Genomic DNA, 21,401 nt, shown 5'->3' with positions numbered 1-21,401 from the left:
GAGCGCCCACTGGTGGTTCGACTGGCAATAGCAGGAGAATATTGTGGCGTCTGGGAGCTGTGCGTTAAATCTTTGCATGTCAGTCGGGGGCCCCTGGGAGGGTGGGGCCCGTTTCAGTTGAAACAGGTGAAACATAGCTAAGGCCCCTACGGTGCCTCCTCCTGATACATTCTGATTAAAATTACCTATTTTGCTGGCCTACACCATTGTCTCTTTAACTTTATAACTTTCTCCTCACTAAAATGCTCTTCTAACTACTTTATTTAAACCATTCTGTACTTAGCTCTTGTTCAATTCAATTGGCCCTGCTCATTTGAAGAACTTCCTCTTTCCCAAAACCTCATGAATTGAAAGCCATACAATGCAAGCAAAGCTTTTTGTTTAAGAATGCTATAATTAATGTTACCTAATGATTATTTAAAGTTATTGCTGATAAGAGAAGAACTAAATACATGAAATAAGACCAAAAAAAATTAAGAATCCAAAGAATACCTGGGAAATTCATGGAGACAATTTTTGATGGCAATAAATTTGCTAAAAAATGTTCCTTTCCATAAAAGATGAATGCACTGCAACTTTTTAACAGCTCTTCCCATTTTGCATGACTATGAAAAAAGGAAATATTTTAGTTCTTATTTAACATTAGAAACATGTAATTTGAAAGCTAGGGTAAGCAGAAATGTTTCAATTAATAGCAAAATAATTTTATTCCATTTCATCATCATGAAGTATTAGTCAGGTTATGGAGGATAATAAATATTGTAAAGTAAAAGGTATTTACAAATTGTTAAAGATATTATTAAAAAGACTCATGATGTACAGTGTAGAACTGAAGATGTAATTGAGCATTTCTTCAGAATTGTTACTTTCATCATTTAGTACAGCAACATTTGAAAAATAATGAAAACACAACCCACCTGGGAACATGCTCACATCCCATAACTCCAGCCCAGTGCCCTGTGAATTGTGAACTATATGTTTCAATTATTTCTGTCATTACTTTCACAGGACTGAACAACTCTGGGGAAAAAAAAGTACAAATAAATTAAGTAACCATGGTTTACTCCTATGTCACAATTTTTATGTTATATACTGAATAAATTTCAGCTGGTACTGTTCAGTTTATTTTGTATGCATGTATCTTTATAGAAAACACAAGCAAACTTGAGATACAGTAGATTTGCATGCTGAAGTATTTTATTCCTGGGGGATAGGGATAGAACATAGGATAGGGACATCACAGGACAGATTCTTCAACTCACTACATCTGTGCCAACCATGATGCCAATCATAACTAATGCCTGCACATGGTCCCTATTCCTCTATTTCCCACCTATTCATTTGTATGCCTAAGTGCTGCCTAAACATTGTTATCACAGTTACTTCTACTACCTCCCCGGCAGCATGTTTCAGGCACCTACCAATCTCTGTGTAAGAACAAACTTGCCTTGTAAATTTCCTTTAAACTTTTCATCTTAAACCTATATCCCGTATTAATTAGCACTTCTACATTGGCAAAAGAGACTCTGAATATTTATTCTATCTATCCTCCTCATAATTTAAAATACTTCTATCAGGTTACTGTCAGTCTCTGATGCTCCAGATAAACAATGAAAATTTGTCCAACTTCTCCTTACAGCTAATACCCTCCAGATAAGGCCACATCCTGGTGAACAACTTCTGCAACCTCACCAGAGGATCCATGAAGGTAAGCATGCCATATGCCTTCTGTATGCGCTATCCACTTGTTTTGCCACTTTAAGGGAGCTATACACTTCACTTCAAGATTCCTCTATATATCAATGTTTCCAGCAGCCCTCCTTAGGTAAACCTTATTTCTTAACAAAATCAAGCAATGCCTGAGGATACTGTAGAATTCTGAAGAATAAATGAAGGTTACAGCAAGATGGTTCTAATGAACATTAGCTCTAAACCAAAGTGGCATATCTAGTAACATATCTAATATGGGTACAATGAACAAGCCTCTTCTATATTATCACATGCTACTAGATAGTGACAGAATAGTCCCCATGAGTCAGTGCATTTATCATATTTTTTTTGTAATCGTTTTTCATGAGCTTTTACTGAAGTTATTAACTACTCTATTTGAACTACCATTTTGTAATTTTGCAGTTGATTACTAATCTTAATCTATTAAAATCACCCTTAAAAGCTTGTGAGTTTAGTCAACACTGATGTTGCCTTTATGCACAGCCACAGACCCAATTTCATCAACACCAGTTGAAGCTTGTCAATCAGCTGACTAACAATGCTAAGGCATAGAGTGAAGAAGAGGCTTTTCATGCCTATAGCCAGTGGTGGCAGTCATCCAAGGTTTGGGATACTTGATAAAAGTCATGCCAGAGTACAGAAAGTAAGTATGAATCCCAATTTTCAGACTTGCTTTAACAAGTAAAGAGAAGAGACATCCTCTGTCTGAAGGGGTCCAAGAAACCATCCAGAGAGACAATCAAGTAGAATGAGGAAAAGTTCAATGATAATATCAAAGCCAGAAGTGAAGTTCCAAAGGCATGGACCCAGTACTACAAGAAGCTCATTAATTTCACATACATGGAGGCATTATCGAATACCCATTTCCAACAGTCGCACCGCTAATCTTAAAGGTAGCTTCATACTGCACTCCCTCATCACTGATCCACCAACAATCTCCTTCAAACAAGAATCCAGCCAAATAGTCTTGTGCTCCATCAAAACTCCTCAGACTACTCTGACCGTCACATTCCCACTTTACAGCTTTCACTTACTTCTTTCTACTTAACCATGGCAGACCCATTACCAGACACTTTGCAAGACACCCACACAGCTTTCTTTCTCTTGAAGGAGGATGTTTCACCAACTGTAGCAGACTAGCATGGGTTGAGCTAAATCCAAAATTTTTAAACTGATGGTTACTTCTGGAACTGGCACAAATGGGAAGCAGCAACATAAAGACCATAGAAAATATAGTCTGCAAATGTTTCCAGTTGCTGCCTACATTGCCAGAGAGACCAGGGTCAGTCCTCCGGTGCTATTTGCGTGAAATTTGCACATTTTCCTGTGACCATGTAGGTTTTCTCTTGGTGCTTGTTTCCTCCCACATCCAAAAGATGTGTGAGTTACCACTGTAAAATATCTCGAATATGTTGGTGAGTGGTAAGATATGGTAGGAGTTGATGAGAATGTGGCAGGAATAAAAAAAATAGGATCAATGAAGGTTTAGTGTTAATGATAGCTGATTCTCAGCATAGACTAGAAGGGTTGAAAAGTCTGCTTCCATGCTGTATCTCTCCATGACTCTATATCCACTTTACTTTTCATTGCATCATCCCTTTTAATTACAAACTGTACATTTCTGACTTGCTCATCTCCTCTCACCATGACATTGTTATTCCTGCACCTTCCTCTTTCAGATAACCAAAACTTCCCATCAGGCCAGTGGTCTAAATGCCAGAAATTAGATGAATTATTTGATATAACGGGTGTGTGAAATGAAATATTGCTGCATCCAAAGTTTGTAATTATGTGTGCCCTTGGTCATGATGAGATAAAAGTAAAGAGGATGCACTTTATTTACACCTTGGCCTGTTGTGAGTACTGGAAAGTGGAGACTGTGAAAAATTGTTGCAAGATTTTGATATTTTCATAGCTCCTCAATATCTGGCATACTGTACACCAGCAACTGCTTCAATTAATGCCATTTCTTATTTATTATAATAAAGATAGTAAATGAGCAGTAACATGAATGGACAGGTTAGTAACTACATTCAGGATACATATTTTGAAACCTAACATACATTTCTAAAATGCAAGTTTAAGTTTAATGCACTCTTACCCAAGTCATTTGTTTCATCATAAGGATCTACAATATCTGACCAATCCAGTTAAAGTTTATCCTGGCATGATTCATAAGGGCTTACTTTACATGACTGCACTATATATCAAACTGTAGAGGTCAATGGGACAGTACATGCCAAAATTCCTATTATACACCATCCATCACAGGGGTCCATTGCCAGATTTGAAACCAATATTGCAGTCCTTACTCAGCAACTACACCATATAAAATCTTCACAATTTGCCATAAATTATTATTTGTGGACAAAAAATATAGAAAATATTTTTCCTGCATCTGGATTAGTGACTTATAAAGCAGCTTGAAAGTGAGATCATATTTAGCCCAAAAATAGTGAAGTAGTGTATATGGGTTCATTGTCCATTCAGAGATCAAATAGCTGTGGGGAAGAAACTGTTCCTAAAATGTTGAGTGTGTGGTTCAGGCTCCTGTACCTCCTCCTTGATGTTAGCAATGAGAAAAGGGAATGTTCTGCATTTTGAGGCTCCAAATACATTTAACATGTGTTATATTGAATCTTACAAAAGGCATGAAAGCCAGAAATGAATAAATACTTAATTGAAACACTTCAGATAAAGAAATATAATTCCCTTAAAGCAAAGCAAAATCTATGGTTTTTACATTATGGGTCAAGTAAAGCTAACTGTAAGAAATGTGTCCTTGGTCAAGAGCAATAAACTCTCCTTGTTGCAACACTGTTTTGAAACTTAATGGAATTGATTTCAAAGAAACAGAACCTTGGAAACTAATCACAGTGCCTGGTGGCTAATATATTACACATGTCAAGGAGAAATGTCTACTCTCTGCTTGCATTGATGTAGTCAAGGATTCTATATGCTTCTTTTAACATTCATTTGAACTTGTCTAGCTACCTTCAAAGGCAGTAACTTGGACTATGGAGAGGATACAGGAAGCTTCTGGGGACTAAGACTGGCTAAATGATTGACCAAGTTGAAAAATGTAAGGAAATATGAGAAAGTTACATTTAAATATTGTGAAAATCATTACTTCTAAAAAAGTCATATTGTAAGGTATAAATCAGTCCATTACTGTTAATGTCAACAATTAGGTTACTATTTCACAACATAAAATCCTTTAAATATATATATATATATTACTTAACAGATTAAAATTAATAGGAAGGATACATCTGAAGTTGTGAGTATTTACTGGAAAACAACTAGGTGGCACAACACGATTGATAGCTACCTGCAATTTAAACAAATAGCAAACATGAAGCAATGCTGAAACAATTACAGATTAAACTTTTGCTTCAAATTTTGGTAATTACAGTACATTTATATTTTATATACTGATTTTAAAACAGACAGCGGGAGTTACAAAAGTCAGATATGCTGTAAATTTGGATACGCTGTAAATATGAATTCAGCCCATCCAAACTGCAAATGTGATTAGATATCATGGCTCCTGATTTGCAGCTTTCTTGTAGATAGTCACACCAATACAAAGTCATTTGGAAGAACTCTCCTAAACTGAGAGCTCTGCCCTCATGCTTGAGTACATTTTGGAATCAACCCAGTGATCAAAACTAAGCTAGGTTTAGATCAATGTCACTTAGGATTTTTCACCATCAGTTTTTGAACAGTTGACAATAATGGGGACATGAATCCCATTGGAACTCAGGGAACACAGAAACAAAATTTACCATTTAGTTCCTCCATTCTATGACTGCAGATCTAAAACTCCCCGCACTCAACTTGATTCAGAATCTTAACACATTTGATTAACAAGGATTTCAGTTTTAAAACAGTAAAATAACATGGAATCAATTGTCATTTGCAGAAAAAAGTTTCAAACTTACACCAATATTTACTTACCATTGTATTTCATAACTTCTACTTGAAAGGAGCTTTATTTTGCCCTAGATCACACCTTACTCTCATCAATCTGCAGAAATGTTTCTCAACCTACTATAAAAGTTATTTTTCTTTACTTCTTAAACTATCCCCTGTGATTTTTTTAAGCTCCGCAAAGTAAAACTAGTTTCACTAAATTAACCCAGGCATCATTTTACTTTGAACTTTGGATCCTTAATTACTCTTCTTCTTAAAGCAGACCATGTTATCTAGAATATGTCATGTGTTGTTTACCGTCTATAATTAATTAGCTTATGTTGATTACCATTTTAATGTTTTTCTTTTGGCTTCCTGCTCCTCTAGCACCTTTAACATCCTTTGTGTTTGGAGTTTCTGTTGCAAGAGGGAAAAAACAATGAACATGAAGAACAGAAGAGTTCCACAGAAAATCGGGCATGATTATAAAACCTAAACTAATGAAATAGTGCAGTTTTATTTGATTATCAAGATAAAAATAGCCCGCGCAAATTTAGTCTTTGGATGATATAATTCCCAAGAGCCTACCATGATTCGTTCACAAAAAAACTGTTCTCTTAATAATGTTAGCACAAGTAATAAGCAAATAAGATTTCCATTTTCTTCAGCTCTGTCTAAAGACACTTGATTACATATCCCTCAGATTTCAATAATGTTATGCTCTTTTATTTTCAAGTTATCTTAAATCTAGTTTCCATGGAAAAGCAAACCAAATTCCATGGTAAAAGAAAGCTTAGAAATGGATTGCCGCCTTTTTTGGTGTACTAAAACACTGTAGCATCCTTGTGCTTATATCCAGTACCAAATTAGATCCCCTCCAAACATTTCAAAGAAGAATAAATCAGGAATGCAATACCACTAGTGTGTCTTTAATCTAGGAACAAGCATGAAAACAAACCCACCAGGGACAACAAAGAAAGTGGATTTTTAACTGGTATAAATTCAGAAGATTTAATTAATACATGGAGTAAGTAATATGGTCCAGTTCCACGAAGTACCATTATCTGTAATGAAACTTGGGCCCTTGGTAAGAGGAGGACTGAGGTAAATTGAAATTAAGAGGTGCTGCTGATCTGGTACATTTTTTCTGCCTGGTGAGTTAAGAGAGTCAAGACACTAAGTGACTACAAATGACAAAAAGATACTCTGAGAAATGCTGCTGCTAAATCAGTATTTAGTTCAGTATATTGATATATTTACAAAGTAGAGGGATGTGCAACCTTAAGAGTAACAGGCAGGTCATGTTCTCATGTGCACGCTGCTCTTGTCCTTCTTAGTGGAAACCTAGGCAAGTAACTGCAAGTGTATTTAGTGGATGATATATAGTACACTGCACCTAATGTGGGGTGGTTATAGAAAGAATGAATATTTAGGGTAATTAATGTGGTGTCAATCAATTTGGTTCTTTGTCCTGTATGGGCTTCTTTGAAAGATGTTGGCACTGAACTCAACCTGGCTTAACCAGTGAGCATTCCATAACACTCCTGACTTGTGCCCTTTAGGTGGCATGCCAGGGCAAAAGTCACTCAGCTCAGGACAAATGCTCTTGCATCCAGCCACGATCATTCTGGTCAATGATGATTCTTCCAGGGATATTGATGGTGGGTCACCCAACAATGATAATGCCATTAAAAGTCAAAGCTGGGTGCCTGGGTGCTCTCTGTTGGAGATGGTCATTGCCTGGCACTTTAGTGGCATGAACATTTCTTGCCAGTTATCATCTCATGCCTGAATGTTGTCCAAGTCTTGTTCCACGTGGGCACTGGGATGTTTCATTAGCTGGGACCTTATGTTGAAAGGAAGGTCATTAATGAAGCAATTGTTTAAATATAAATCAATTTCTAGTATTTATTTCCCAAACATTCACCTTTTTAAAATTATCCATTTAGTGATACAGCACAAGGTAGGCCCTTCCAGCTCTTCGAACCACGCTGCCCCTACAACCCCCAGCAAACCCGATTAATCCTAACCTAATCATGAGACAGTTTACAGCAACCAATTAACCTGCCCAGTGTGTCTTTGAATAGTGAAAGGAAATGAGAGGACCCAGAGAAAACCCATGCACTCCACAGGGAGGACATACAGAGTCTTCGTATAGAATGCCACTGGAATTGAACTCCGAGTCTGGAATGCCCTGAGCTGGTATAGCATCACGCTAACCACCATGCTACCATCACTCCCTTTCATTGAAGACCATCAAACCCTTTTTCTTCGATTAATTTTGGGTCACACCTCCCATTTAGGCTCAGCCTCTAATTTTCCCACATTTTTGTGAATTTTTATGGACAATTTACTGAGCTCTTGTAAAGTAGAAAATAATTGACTCGTTTATTTGTGTGTACCTGATTCATTTCTGTGCTGGCGATTGTATAGCAATTGTAATGAGAAGTCTCTTGAAATTGAGCTGATTACATCTTTCTGGAAAACTTTTAGTGCCTCCAAGGGTAGCTCCAACAAGAGTTTATCAGCCAACAGGATGACAAATTCTCCTAAATCTTGAGACTGACCTGAGAAGAATTGATTTAAATCTTGATTTCAGGTGAAGTAAAGTAACAGCAGTCAATTATGAAAATGCTTGAACAAAAAAAGGAGAAAAGAATTCCTGCAAATTATTTTATAACGACCACACACACCATTATATCTATAAATAGATATTTGAACAAAAAGCAACATGTTATGCCATTTAATATAATGGGAAATAACAGACACTTTATTGATATGTCCACACAAAGAGCTCATCTTTTCAGTTAGGTTTTTAAATAGTAAACGGTACTCAAGATGGACATTGGACATAGAACATAGAATAGTACAGCACAGTACAGGCCCTTCGGCCCACAATGTTGTGCCGACCCTTAAACCCTGCCTTCCATGTAACTCCCCACCTTAAATTCCTCTATATACCTGTCTAGTAGTCTCTTAAATTTCACGAGTGTATCTGCCTCCACCATTGACTCAGGCAGTGCATTCCACGTACCAACCACTCTTTGAGTAAAAAACATTCCTCTAATATCCCCCTTGAACTTCCCACCCCTTACCTTAAAGCCATGTCCTCTTGTATTGAGCAGTGGTGCCCTGGAGAAGAGGTGCTGGCTATCCACTCTATCTATTCCTCTTAATATCTTGTATACCTCTATCATGTCTCCTCTCATCCACCTTCTCTCCAAAGGGTAAAGCCCTAGCTCCCTTAATCTCTATCATAATCCATACTCTCTAAACCAGGTAGCATCCTGGTAAATCTCCTCTGTACCCTTTCCAATGCTTCCACATCCTTCCTACAGTGAGGCGACCAGAACTGGACACAGTACTTCAAGTGTGGCCTAACCAGAGTTTTATAGAGCTGCATCATTACATCGCGACTCTTAAACTCTGTCCCTCGACTTATGAAAGCTAACACCTCATAAGCTTTTTTAACTACCCTATCTACCTGTGAGGCAACTTTCAGGGATCTGTGGACATGTACCCCCAGATCACTCTGCTCCTCCACATTACCAAGTATCCTGTCATTTACTTTGTACTCTGCCTTGGAGTTCGTCCCTCCAAAGTGTACCACCTCACACTTCTCTGGGTTGAACTCCATCTGCCATTTCTCAGCCCACTTCTGCATCCTATCAATGTCTCTCTGCAATTTTCAATCTTTGATGATGGACTTCCCTACATAAGGAAGTTGTTGCAGGGATAAGCTCTCCAGATAACTTACATCTGCTTCCTATTTGGTCAAATAGTGAAGCGGATTCCAAACAAAATTAGTTACTAGTGTTAATTGCATTTCATTGAAAATCACATTTGAGCATGTGATGGATATTCTGAATATCTGCTTCTTTCTCATGTTTGCTAAGCATGCTTTCTTAAAACACAGCATCTACCGCTTGTAAGTAAACTTCCAACTAACAGTTTGTTTAGTTTCTGGTTGTAAAAGGAAGTCTGTCTTCAGTTCTTAAAATGCAAGTAGAAAACACTAATCAGCTTGAGGTTATTGCAAACAAGCTCTGTATTTTGCACACACTGTGTAGAAGCAGATGCTAACTCACAGCATCCTGTCTTACTGTTCAAGAGTAGAGTATAAGACAATGGGTTGTTTCACTTGGATTGTTTCAAACAAACAAACTGACTCACAAGTTGCTTAGTTCAGAGAACCTTGCAGAACAAATGGGTCATATCATTCATACCAGTGCTGACAACACCACTGTCGTTGGTCAAACCATAGGTGGTGATGAATCAGCATATAGGACGGAGATATAAAATCTGTTTGAGTGGTGCGACAACAACAACCTCTCACTCAATGCCATCAGGACCAAGGAGCTAATTATCGACTTCAGGAGGAGGAAACCAGAGATCCATAAGCCAGTCCTCATCAGGGGATCAGTGGTGGAGGCCAGCAACTTTAAATTCCTTGGTGTTATCATTTCAGAGAATCTGCCCTAGACCCAGCACTCCCTTTCATTGAAGACCATCAAACCCTTTTTCTTTGATTAATTTTGGTCACACCTCCCATTAATCATAGCTAGTTGAGATCTATGTCTCAAAATGTGTTTGTGTTAAAAGGGATATCTGAGGAAGTATATGTGTGTGAAGTCACAAAAAAGTGGGAGAAAAATGGTATGAATGCAGAGAGCATTTCAGGCTTATTTGGAATGAGATAACAAATATCAAGAAATGTCAGAGAAACACGGGGTGAATGAGAATCCATTCCTTCAGCTTCGGTTTCTGTGACGGACGATTTGTTTGTATCATGGTATATCTTTTCAGTTTATAGAAATTGTACCTGTGTTTATCCTTTATGCTTTAGAAATACTTTATATTTTGAGTCTTTAGAAATGCTTTTTTTAGAAATCCTCCATGAGAATTTGGTAACGTTTAAGATAGAAATCCTCTATGAGTTTTAAATTGGTTTAAAGAGTGTTCTTTGGATCTGAATGTGTATCATTGAAAATAAATGAACTGTGTATTAAACTACATTGTTAGTTTGAAGTATCTTATCCTTCATAGCGAGAGGGGACCCACTGCTTTAACAGTGGGTATTTGCATCGATACTCACTGTGGAGAATAAACAGTGAAGTACACTAGTCTTTGAAGAACAGGTAGTTCCAGTATAATCTCCCTTTTGTGAGAGTGCTCATGACTATTAATAAAGTTTAAAGTCTTTGAGGTTAGAATTTAGCAGTCTGAAAACCCAATACTATCACAAGCAAAGGGGTAGCAAAATTATGTGTGAGATTTTCACCTGCAGTTGACTCTGGGTGGAGTTGGAATATGGTAACATTTTGACGATGGATGGTTCCTTGTGTAGTGTTGAAGCCAGGGGAGTGGAGAATACAGATGGTGGGTATGCTTTGAGGAATAGAATGTTGAATCATTCATCACAGAATACTCAACTTATGATTGTCTTGCAGTTCTAATATTTTAGCAGCTTGTCCAGCAATACTTTTTTGTCATTGGAAACTTCCAGGAGTTTAAAAACTTGACAATGGTAATTGTATTGAATGCCACAAATGGTAGTTTGACTCTCTCTTGTTGAAAGTATATGACACCAATGGTGTCAGTGCTATCAAGGTCTTACTTTCACAGACACAGAATGTTTCATTGTTAGAGAATTGTTAATCCAATGAACACTCAGCAAGCATCAGCAAACATTCTTATCATACAGAATCACATGATAGAGCAACCCACTGAGGAAACATAAAATTATTGAGCTTATCGCCTTCCCTGAATAACTATTTCTGAGATTTTGCATGACTGAAATTATCAATCTGCTGCAGCCAAAATCAACTTTCTTTGATTTGTGTTCAACTTCAGCTATTGAAGAGTTTTCCCCATGAGCTCCATTGAGTTTAATTTACAAAGTCTTCTTGGGAGTTTTGATATTAAGATTAATCATCCTCCCCTCAGCTCTGGAATCCTGAACCTTTGTTCACATTTGATATATGGGCAGAGAAAAATAGTTGAGGTGCTGCTGAGGGTGTAAAATTTGTGGAAGGTCAATGTTTTTTCAATTTCCAACCTAAGAATATCACAATGCATCTAAAACTTTAAAATGGAGAAGCTGTCTGGCAGTGGACATTCAAAAGCATTCAAAAATTGTCTTTTGTATACATGCATAACCTGACTAGTGTGATGTAGGGAGAACATGCAGAGAGTGAAGCAAAGGAGACCTCAGGACTGCCAAGCAGATGAAAAATCAGTGTGCCATTAATCCTAGAGGAATATAGTTATCTCATTATTCAATCACTCATAAAGATGTTTAGGGTATAATTCAATAGGTGTCTCTCAGACTGGTCAGCTAAAAAAAAGGCATACAGTGGTTTGACCAGTCATGTTAAACTCAGACAATAGAAACTAATATTGATCAAACTTTCAAACATTATAACTTGTCAATAAATTCCTCTTCACATTTTATCTCCCATACCTGGAGTTGATTTCCCACCCACGGGTTTTTCCTCTTTCTTTTTGTGTTTTGATTTTGCTGAATCCGTTCCTGTTACTAGGGGAGTTGCCGGGCTGAAAGAAAAACCTTTAATTAGGATGCATCGTCAAAAGATTTCCATCTTCCACACTAGCCTACATTGACTTGCTTCATTCTGGATATACTAGACTTTGTCTAGCTTGTTGCATAGCTTATAAGGAAAAGTAAATGCTGTTACTTTCTAAAATATTATGCACAAGTAATAAGGATTGTTTGAAAGTTCAAGTCTATTGTCATTCAACCGTACACACGTATACTGCCAAGTGAAACAACGTTCCTCCAGGCCAAGGTGCACAACACAGTACACATAAATTACACACATAAAACATAAAGTAATATTACCACAAATAAATTAACAAATAATAAGAGGCACTTACTATACAAGTTAAAAAGTCGACAGTATAAAGCTACAAGTGCTTCATATGTGATAAGTCCTGGGTGGTGGCAGGGAATGCTATAGTCTTACAACCTGGGGGAAGAAGCTGTTTCCCATCCTAACAGTTCTTATCCTAATGCTACGGTACCTCCAGCTTGATGGTAGGGGTCAAAGAGACCATTGGACGGATGGGAGGGATCACTGAAAATGCTAAGGACTTTGCAAACACAGTGCCCCTGATTAATAGCTCTAATGGGTGGAAGAAAGACCCCCATGATCTTCTCAGCAGTCCTTGCAATTCTTTGTATGGACTTGCGGTCAGATGCCTTGCAACACCCATACCAGACGGTGATTCAGCTGGTCAGGACACTATTGTGCAGGAACATACAGTCAGTGGCCACTTTATTAGTTACCTCCTGTACCTAACTGACCGTACATTCATGGTCTTCTGTTGCTGTAGCCCATCCACTTAGAGCTTTGATGTGTTTTGTATTCAGAAAAGCTCTTATGCTCACCACTGGTGTAACGTGTGGCGATTTGTGTTACTGTTGGATTCCTGTCAGCTTGAATTAGTCTCTCTTTCTCCTCTGACCTCTCCCATTAACAAGGTGTTGTTGCTCACAGAACTGGATGTTTTTGTTTTTTTTTTACAATTTTTTGAAAACTGTTGTGAGACTGTTGTGTGAGAAAGTCCCAGGAGATCAGTAGTTTTTGGGATATTCAAACCACCCCATCTAGCACCAATAATCAATCAATGGTCTAAGTCACTTGGATCATATTTCTTTCCCATTCTGATGTTTGGTCTGAACAGTAACTGAACCTCTTGACAATGTCTGCATGCTTTTACACAGAGTTACTGCTACAGGATTGGCTGGTTAAACATTTACTTTAAGAGAAGGTGTACAAGTGTTGGCGCGTGGCCAACTGGTTAAGGCATCGGTCTAGTGATCTGAAGGTCGCTAGTTCGAGCCTCAGCTGAGGCAGCATGTCGTGTCCTTGAGCAAGGCACTTAACCACACATTGCTTTGTGACGACACCGGTGCCAAGCTCTATCGGCCCTAGTGCCCTTCCCTTGGACAACATCAGTGGCGTGGAGAGGGGGGACTTGCAGCATGGGCAACTGCTGGTCTTCCATACAACCTTGCCCAGGCCTATGCCCTGGAAACCTTCCAAGGCACAAATCTATAGTCTCACGAGACTAACAGATGCCCATTATTACAAGTGTACTGTACTTAATAAAGTTGCGAGTAAGTATAGGTGGTGGCATAGGGAGGGGTGAGGTAAGAGGCATGGAAGATGGATTATCATATACGTAACACATGATTATGATTTTTACTGCTGTGCTGTAGGAATTTCATTCTAGCAGTTTTGTAAGAGCAGTCTGTTCTGCTTGGGTTTGGGTTGAGATAAGAGGCTTTATTGTTCCCCTGAGGAATGCAATGTCAGCCACTCAGGATGGTGGAATTGGGAGAAGGTTCGGGAAAACACTGTTGTGGGGAGGTCTTTGTTGGCGGGAGCTGGGAGAAGAAAGGAGGGGAGATGTCTGAGGATGCTGTACCTGTTGCACAAGGTGCTTTGTGCAGATGAATAGTTTCAAAGAGGAAGGAGCAATACCCCGTGCGAGACCCGTTTATTTGAGCAACATACATCAAAGTTGCTGGTGAACGCAGCAGGCCAAGCAGCATCTATAGGAAGAGGTGCAGTCGACGTTTCAGGCCGAGACCCTTCGTCAGGACTAACTGAAGGAAGAGTGAGTAAGGGATTTTCCCGTTTATTTGAGATGGATTTCAAGCGACATTTGGAAGGTGATGTGTGTTTTCACGCAGACTGAGGGCCCAGCGCGTGAGTGACAGACAAGTGTAAGATGAACTCCAATTTAAGTGAGCTTTTGACTGTTTTAGAATAATGGGCCTTTTTTGTTTTTTTTATTTAATAACTCTTTGGTTAAGTTAACATTCATAAATAACTTTTTAAAAAATTGTATGCAGTGTAGGATCTGTTATTTCTTGCCGACGGGCGATTGCCGGGGGCAGTAAATCACACAGCATTCACACAAGCTAGATTTTGGATGGACAAGACATCCCAACCTCAAGGATTTGGCGGGACCAAAGTCATATACACCCTATATGTACGAAGCCTGGGAAAGGTGAGTTTCTCCCCGCGGAGTCCAGTGGCTATTAGCGAGGCGCATTTCCAGAGTTGCCCAATAAAAAGGGGGCATCGTCCTGGATTGAATTCGTTGAACGCTGTGTGATTGACCTAAGAATTGATTAAGTGAGTTTGTGTTTAAGCCTGTATCAAACTATTGTCCGGGAAAGTGATTGAGATACATGGTTATGGATGCCATAGGGATTAGGGGATGCAATTCAAAGAGATTGCCTGTAACTAATGCTTGTGTTCTGAGTGGGGGTGGATATCTGCAAGCCAGATGAATTGTTAATGAGGGTTTTAAGTACTGTTAAAGCACTGGGGAAAGCTACAACCACATTGCGGAAATATGACCAAGCGGTGGGCACAGACATGGTTTTAGTTCCGACTAGCACTGACATAACGGGAATGGATCTGCCTGGTACCATTGGAGTACCGAGAGAGATGGGGCCAGGGGCCGTCCATACTTTCAGAGAAGAGGGGAGTGTTGGCGAGGGTGCCCGATTGGAAGACGAGTTGCCTGTACTGGGGGGGGGGGCGAAGACTTTTAAAAAATTACTCTTGTTTCAGTGGAGGGAAGGGAAGGAGTTGTCTGATGTGATAGGTCGACTGAGTACTTCAGCTGTTGATTTAAATTCTAAGCTCATTTGGGTTGAAAAGGGTGAAACTTCCATTTATGTGGGAACAAGTTCTGCCGTTGTGAGAAGCTTCCAGGGAGCATGCAAGGAGAGAAATGGAGAGAACTTTTTGAACATCTTGTCCATTCACCCTGTGTTTAGAGCTGCTTTCAAGAAGGTGCAAGTTTCTTCTAAGCAGGATGATGAGCTGAAACGAGGAACCGTGTGGTGTACCTAGTCTAAACCTGTCATGTTATGGCCTGGAGGATTAGCTAGGTTGACAGGAAGCTCAAGGTTTGCTGGAGTGTCCAAAGAATGTAAAAGAAGATTAACTAAGAAGATGTTGGGGCACAAGGATACATTTTCTACTGATGAAGCTAATGTTGGTTACTCCAGGAGTACTTGCCACATTAGAATGGTAGAGGACACTCCTTTCCAAGAGAGGTCTCAATGATTAGCACCATCAGAGGTTGAAAGTTCTCGGCAGCATTGGCTTAAACTGATGAAAGTTAAATTCCGTCATGGAGCAGGGGGACTTGAGCCACCAGAAGACACGAGTGACACATGGGGAGAGGCATCCCCTAGTAGACAGGAAGGGTCACATGGAGTAGTTGAAGCTGGAGGAGCTGAAGATGGGATAAGGAGGTCTCAAAGAGCCAGGAAACTCCCAGATGGGCTGGCCTATGACTCACTGGGGGAACAGAGTGTTGTGTCTGTCCCCTTAGTGAAATATGTCACTGCCCTTCACAAATGGATTAGAGGTCCTGACATCACAAACTTCCTCTGAAAACTGTCTTATTAGTGATGGTTTAATAAGTTTCAAAATCATAAGAACATGACTATTTTTAGTGGGGGGAGAGTGCAATGCCCTGGTTAAATTTTTTTACTGCTATGCTCTAGGTATTTCAACTTAGCAGTTCTGTAAGAGCGGTCTGTTCTACTTTCACCTTGTTTGGGTTTGAGCTGAGTTAAGATGCTTTGTTGTTCACCTTAGGAATGAGATGTCAGCCAAACAGGACAGTGGAATTGGGAGAAGATTCAGGAGAACACTGGTGTGGGGAGGCCTTTGCTGGTGGAAGCTGGGAGAAGAAAGGAGTGAAGATGGCTGAGGATGCCGTCCCTGTTGCCCAAGGTGCTTTCTCAGATGAATGGCTTCTAGGAGAAAGGAGCAATGCTCCCACGGGAGACCCATTTATTTGAGATGGATTTTAAGCATCATTCTGAAGGTGGTATGTGCTTTGTACTTTCACGCAGACCGAGGGTCCAACGCATGAGTGACAGACAAGTTTAAGATCAGCTCCAACTTAAATGCACATTTGACTTTTAAGAATAATGGGTCGTTTTGTTTTTTTTTTCTTTCTTTCCTTTAATAGCTCCTTGGTTAAGCTAATGTTCATAAAATTACTTTCTTTACAATTGTTTGCAGTGTACGATCTGTTATTTCTTGCCGACGGATGATTGCTGGGGTCAGTAAATCACACAGCATTGACACAAACCGGGGTTTGGGTGGGTGAAACATCCTAACCTCAGGGATTTGACAGGACCAAAGTCATATACACCCTAGATGTACGAAGCCTGAGAAAGTTGGGTTTCTCACTGCAGAGTCCAGTGGCTGTTAGCAATGGGCTAATGAGCTGCATTTCCAGAGTCACCCAATAAAAAGGGGTTTCATATACAATACCTTAAGAATCATGAATACAAGAACTTCTCTGCCATCGAGCTTTGCTGCAAACTATTGTGGCCTTCTCTTGCCATGGATGGTGAACCTTTTTGAGACTATAGTCATAGTCATATTTTATTGATCCCGAGGGAAATTAGTTTTTGTTACAGTTGCACCATAAATAATTAAATAGTAATAAGCCATAAATAATTAAATAGTAATATGTAAATTATGCCAGGAAATAAGTCCAGGACCAGCCTATGGGCTATGCGCCCAATCTGGCTATAAGCTTCTAAAAAATTCTTGCACTTGCCATGGTAATTTTGAGCAGAGACTATTATTAATTAATGAATTAGTAATAATAATTATGAACTTTTTAAGGAAAAAGGATGAGTTCCATTGCTTATTTATCTGTATTAATTTTTTTACTATTAATAAAACAGTTTGAAATAAAAACATTTTAGAAAACCTGTTCAAAATTATAAATATTTATAAAGGACTATTAAAAATAACATCTTTCCTACGTTATATTGTTATTGTATCTCATATATAACATAATAAATTTTAAGCTTTGATGCATATTCATAAAAGATCAAAGAAAAAATAAACACACTTTACTGTGTGAGACTTGTTGCACTAATAAGAAATATTTTATATCCAGCTTGGATTGGTGGTTTTGAGAGCTCTGCCCTTTGCTGTAGGTTCAGCAGTAGTCTATTCCTATAATTTAACTTGACCAAATTCATCACTGAAAACAATGATTTACATAAATATGCATGGAAGAGCTAAACTGCATATCATATTTACTGTTATTATCATTGAATATCTAGTGTTCACTCACAAATAACAGGAGAAAAATTATAAACAGAATAAAGCCAATGCAAACTGGCCCAACCATTTGTTATCAAATATTGATGTGTACACCAGCTTTGCAATGACTTCAAAATGCATCATTCGAGTCACGTTCTCACAATTGAGACAGGATGCGCGGCAGAAACCTGCAGCAAGAAGCAGAGGAGGTGTATTTGTTGGGTTACCTGGAGAAATCAGCGGTAGCAGGGCATTGCATTTGCAGTGGCCATAGGATTGACTCTGATGGCACAAAACTACTGTGCTGCAGCAGTGGCTTTCGGGATCGCCTGGTGAAGGAAGCCATTGAAACAAAACTAGAGAAAAATAATTTTAACTGATTGGATGAGAACTAATCAATCAGGAGGGACAGAAGACGGGGGTATAAATACCACCAGACCAGACATGCCCAGGCATCATCCTGATGAAGGTGACAGAGTTTGTCATGGAAAGATCAGTTAAGAGTTAACCAAGAAGCTGTCGCCAAGCTGGCAAAGAGACATTTCCAGTGAAGACATCTCACTGCACGTGGGTTATAAAAAAATATTAACTGCTTCATTTGGCAATAAAGATAATCATTATGTATTTTTTTATTATGGGTGGCGTTTAAAGAATCAAGGAGCAGCACTCCATGGCACATGCTAACAAAACTTTGTGCATGCCATCTTGTTGTGGCAATGGTTTGCCAACTCCGTCCTGTGCAGAACTGATTTCTCATTCCCACTTTAAGTGTTTTATTACTAACATACAGCATATTAAGTTGCAATTTACAGTTGTCATTTAACCTTCTGGTAGGATTTTGGGTTGCAGAAAGGAGCTTGACCATCTGGAGAAAGTCCCCAGAGTAAAGAAGGAACATGCAAACTCTATAAGATCCATATAAGTTTTACATTACTGGGAACTAAAATCCTGGAATGCAGGGGCTAACATATGAGGAGCTTTTGTTGGCTGTTGGACTGTATTCATGATTAGAATATAGAAGAATGAGAGGGGATCTCATAGAAACATTTTGAATGTTGAAAGGGTTGGACAGAGTAGATGTGAAAAGGCGGTTTCCCTTGGTGGGTGAGTCCAGGACTAGAGACCACAGTCTTAGAATTACAGGGTACCCATTTAAAACAGAGATGAGGAGAATTTTTTTTAGCCAGAGGGTCATGGATTTATGGAATTCATTGTCACATACAGCTGTGGAGGCCCGATCACTGAGGGTGTTTAAGGAGGAGATTGATAGGTATCTAATTGGTCAGGGTATCAAGAGATATGGGGAAAAAGCCGGAAATTGGAACTAGATGGGAGATTAGTTTAGCTCATGGTGGAGTGGTGGAGCAGATTCAATGGGCTGAATGGCCTACTTCTGCTCCTTTGTCTTGTGATCTTTTTTTTGCAGGTATTTCACATAAAGTATGGCATCAAGAAAAGAATAGGTACTCTGAAAACATTCACGTAATAGCAATTCCTTGGTTACTATTCCATGTATTACCAGTGAGGTTCATGTTCCCTATAAAAATTATGCAAGTAGTAATATAAAAGTGCATTATCAGGACAACATAGAAGCTAAAAATTTAGTTTACACATACTTTATGAGAAAGAGGCATAATCTCTGTGGTACTTACAGAGTAAATGTAAAGTTAAACTGCGACAAAAGAGGATTCAAGTATTCTTCCATTGATTCGATAATACCAGAGAAATCTTCATCAAGCACATGCTCATATTTTGGTGCAGGTTTTGTTTTCTTTTAATTTTAATATAAAAAAGTAAGTTAAAACAGAATCAGTTACAGAACAGTTATACCACTGAAGGAATCAGCACAGTTCTGTGAAAGAGCCGTGCAATTAGTTTTACACCATTGCCCTCTCCCCATTGCCTTCTAATTCTTTTCCATAGAGAAACTTAGCTGATTCCATTTTGAACTCTCCAGATGAATCTGCTTCAGTACTGACAGTGCACTCCAGATCCTTGCTGTATTATAACATCTTGTTTTCTCCTATCACTTTAGGTTCTTTCACCACACATTTTCATTCAATACCTCTTGGCTCATGATTATTTCACCAGTGAGAAATGTTTCTCTCTATTTTGTGATTTAGAGTATTCTAAAAGCTATTACAAAATCCTATTAAGAACAATTCTAGGTTCTCTAGTCTCTCCATATAACAATTCATTACTGGAATAATTTCTGTAAAATCCCACCTGCACTATTTCTAAGGTTTTCATGTTTTCTAAAACAGTATTCAGACTGGATACAATTATTGCCAAAGCACTGATGTTACACAACTTCTTTCTTATGTACTCCATGCATTCATTTATAAAGTCAAAATCTCTTTATATTTTAAGTGTTTTCCAACCTGCCAATAAACTATATTCCAAAGCCTCCACATTCTTGTGCTTCTTTTAGAACTGTTACTTTTAGTTTATATTGTCTCTTCTCAGCTTTTCTAACAAATTATTTCTACCAACACTGCATATTTTCAGTATTAGATTTTACCTATTATCTATTCTGCAAGCCTGTCTGGATTTATTTATTTATATTTAGAGATACAGCATGGAACAGACCTTTCCAGCCTCACAACTCACCAATTTAAACTCTCACCAAATCACAGGACAACTGACAATGATAAATTAACCTACTAACCCGTATATTGTTGGATTGTGGGAGGAAACTGGAGCACCTGGAGGAAACTCAAGCACACATGGGAAGGAATGTACAAACTTGCTGCTACTGGTATTATTATCCTCCTCACAATTCAGCACCATTCCAACTTCTACATTACAAATGAGGTCATTATGCCCTGTACATCCAGGCTGAAATCATTTTTTTAAGAAAAAGAGTGATCCCAGTGACATTTTGAACTGCTATAGCTCAGGAAATTTCCCATATAACACAACATAATGCACAATACAATTTAATGCCAATGCAATATTCTCAGGACCATTTACAGTTGCAAAGGTTTTATTACTGTATGATGTCCTGGGATTGAATTCTATCGCTCTTCATTTTCCGTTATATTGAAACGTCAATGGTACAGATACAGTGTACATCATGTGGCTGCTTCCTTTACTGTGACTTTCATCTTTAGGAATTCATGATTTAGGTTTTCATGTTTTACTGAAGCATGGGGAGGAGAAGATATGGTTGGTGGTAGGAACACATTGTATTTGCTACGTTGAAGAATCGTGCTGGATGTGGAGGCTGTTGGGATGAAAACCAAGGGAGCTCCAGAACAACACACACAAACTGCTGAAGGAACTCAGTGTAACAGGCAGCATCTATGGAAATGAACGGAAGTCTATCTCTGCTCTGTCTATGGGTTTGGCAGGATAAGAACAGAAGGGCAGGACATAAAGGACAAAGACAAGAAAATCTGCAGATGCTGGAAATCCAAGCAACACGCACACCCATACACATGCTGGAGGAACTCAGCAGGCCAGGCAGCATCTTTGGAAAAGATAAATAGTTGACACTTTGGGCTGACACCCTTCTTCAGAAGTGGAGGTGGATGATGACAGCTCCACCAACCACACTGGAATGGTAGTCAAATTTTCAGAAGGAGGACATCTCAGAGTAGTGGTGGTGGAGATAGAGAAAAC

At 38.8% G+C, this 21,401-nt stretch overlaps 1 protein-coding gene across 1 annotated transcript in view; it reads right to left on the bottom strand.

The window, feature by feature from the left end:
- Positions 1 to 21,401, bottom strand: part of LOC134358994 (cilia- and flagella-associated protein 46) — a 194,298-nt gene that overhangs the window by 29,228 nt on the left and 143,669 nt on the right. The window contains exons 49-56 of the mRNA XM_063071760.1: positions 19,430 to 19,548; positions 12,110 to 12,201; positions 8,049 to 8,213; positions 5,996 to 6,063; positions 5,002 to 5,062; positions 3,833 to 3,868; positions 918 to 1,020; positions 493 to 605 (exon numbers count right to left, since the gene is read on the bottom strand). Of these exons, the coding sequence (XP_062927830.1) occupies positions 493 to 605; positions 918 to 1,020; positions 3,833 to 3,868; positions 5,002 to 5,062; positions 5,996 to 6,063; positions 8,049 to 8,213; positions 12,110 to 12,201; positions 19,430 to 19,548 (757 nt within the window). The remainder of the gene's footprint in view (positions 1 to 492; positions 606 to 917; positions 1,021 to 3,832; positions 3,869 to 5,001; positions 5,063 to 5,995; positions 6,064 to 8,048; positions 8,214 to 12,109; positions 12,202 to 19,429; positions 19,549 to 21,401) is intronic.

The sequence above is a fragment of the Mobula hypostoma genome, chromosome 19, assembly GCF_963921235.1.
Source record: "Mobula hypostoma chromosome 19, sMobHyp1.1, whole genome shotgun sequence".
Taxonomy (NCBI): Eukaryota; Metazoa; Chordata; class Chondrichthyes; order Myliobatiformes; family Myliobatidae; genus Mobula; species Mobula hypostoma.
Note: the sequence above shows the minus strand (reverse complement) of the source record. Positions and strands in the feature narration are given on the sequence as shown.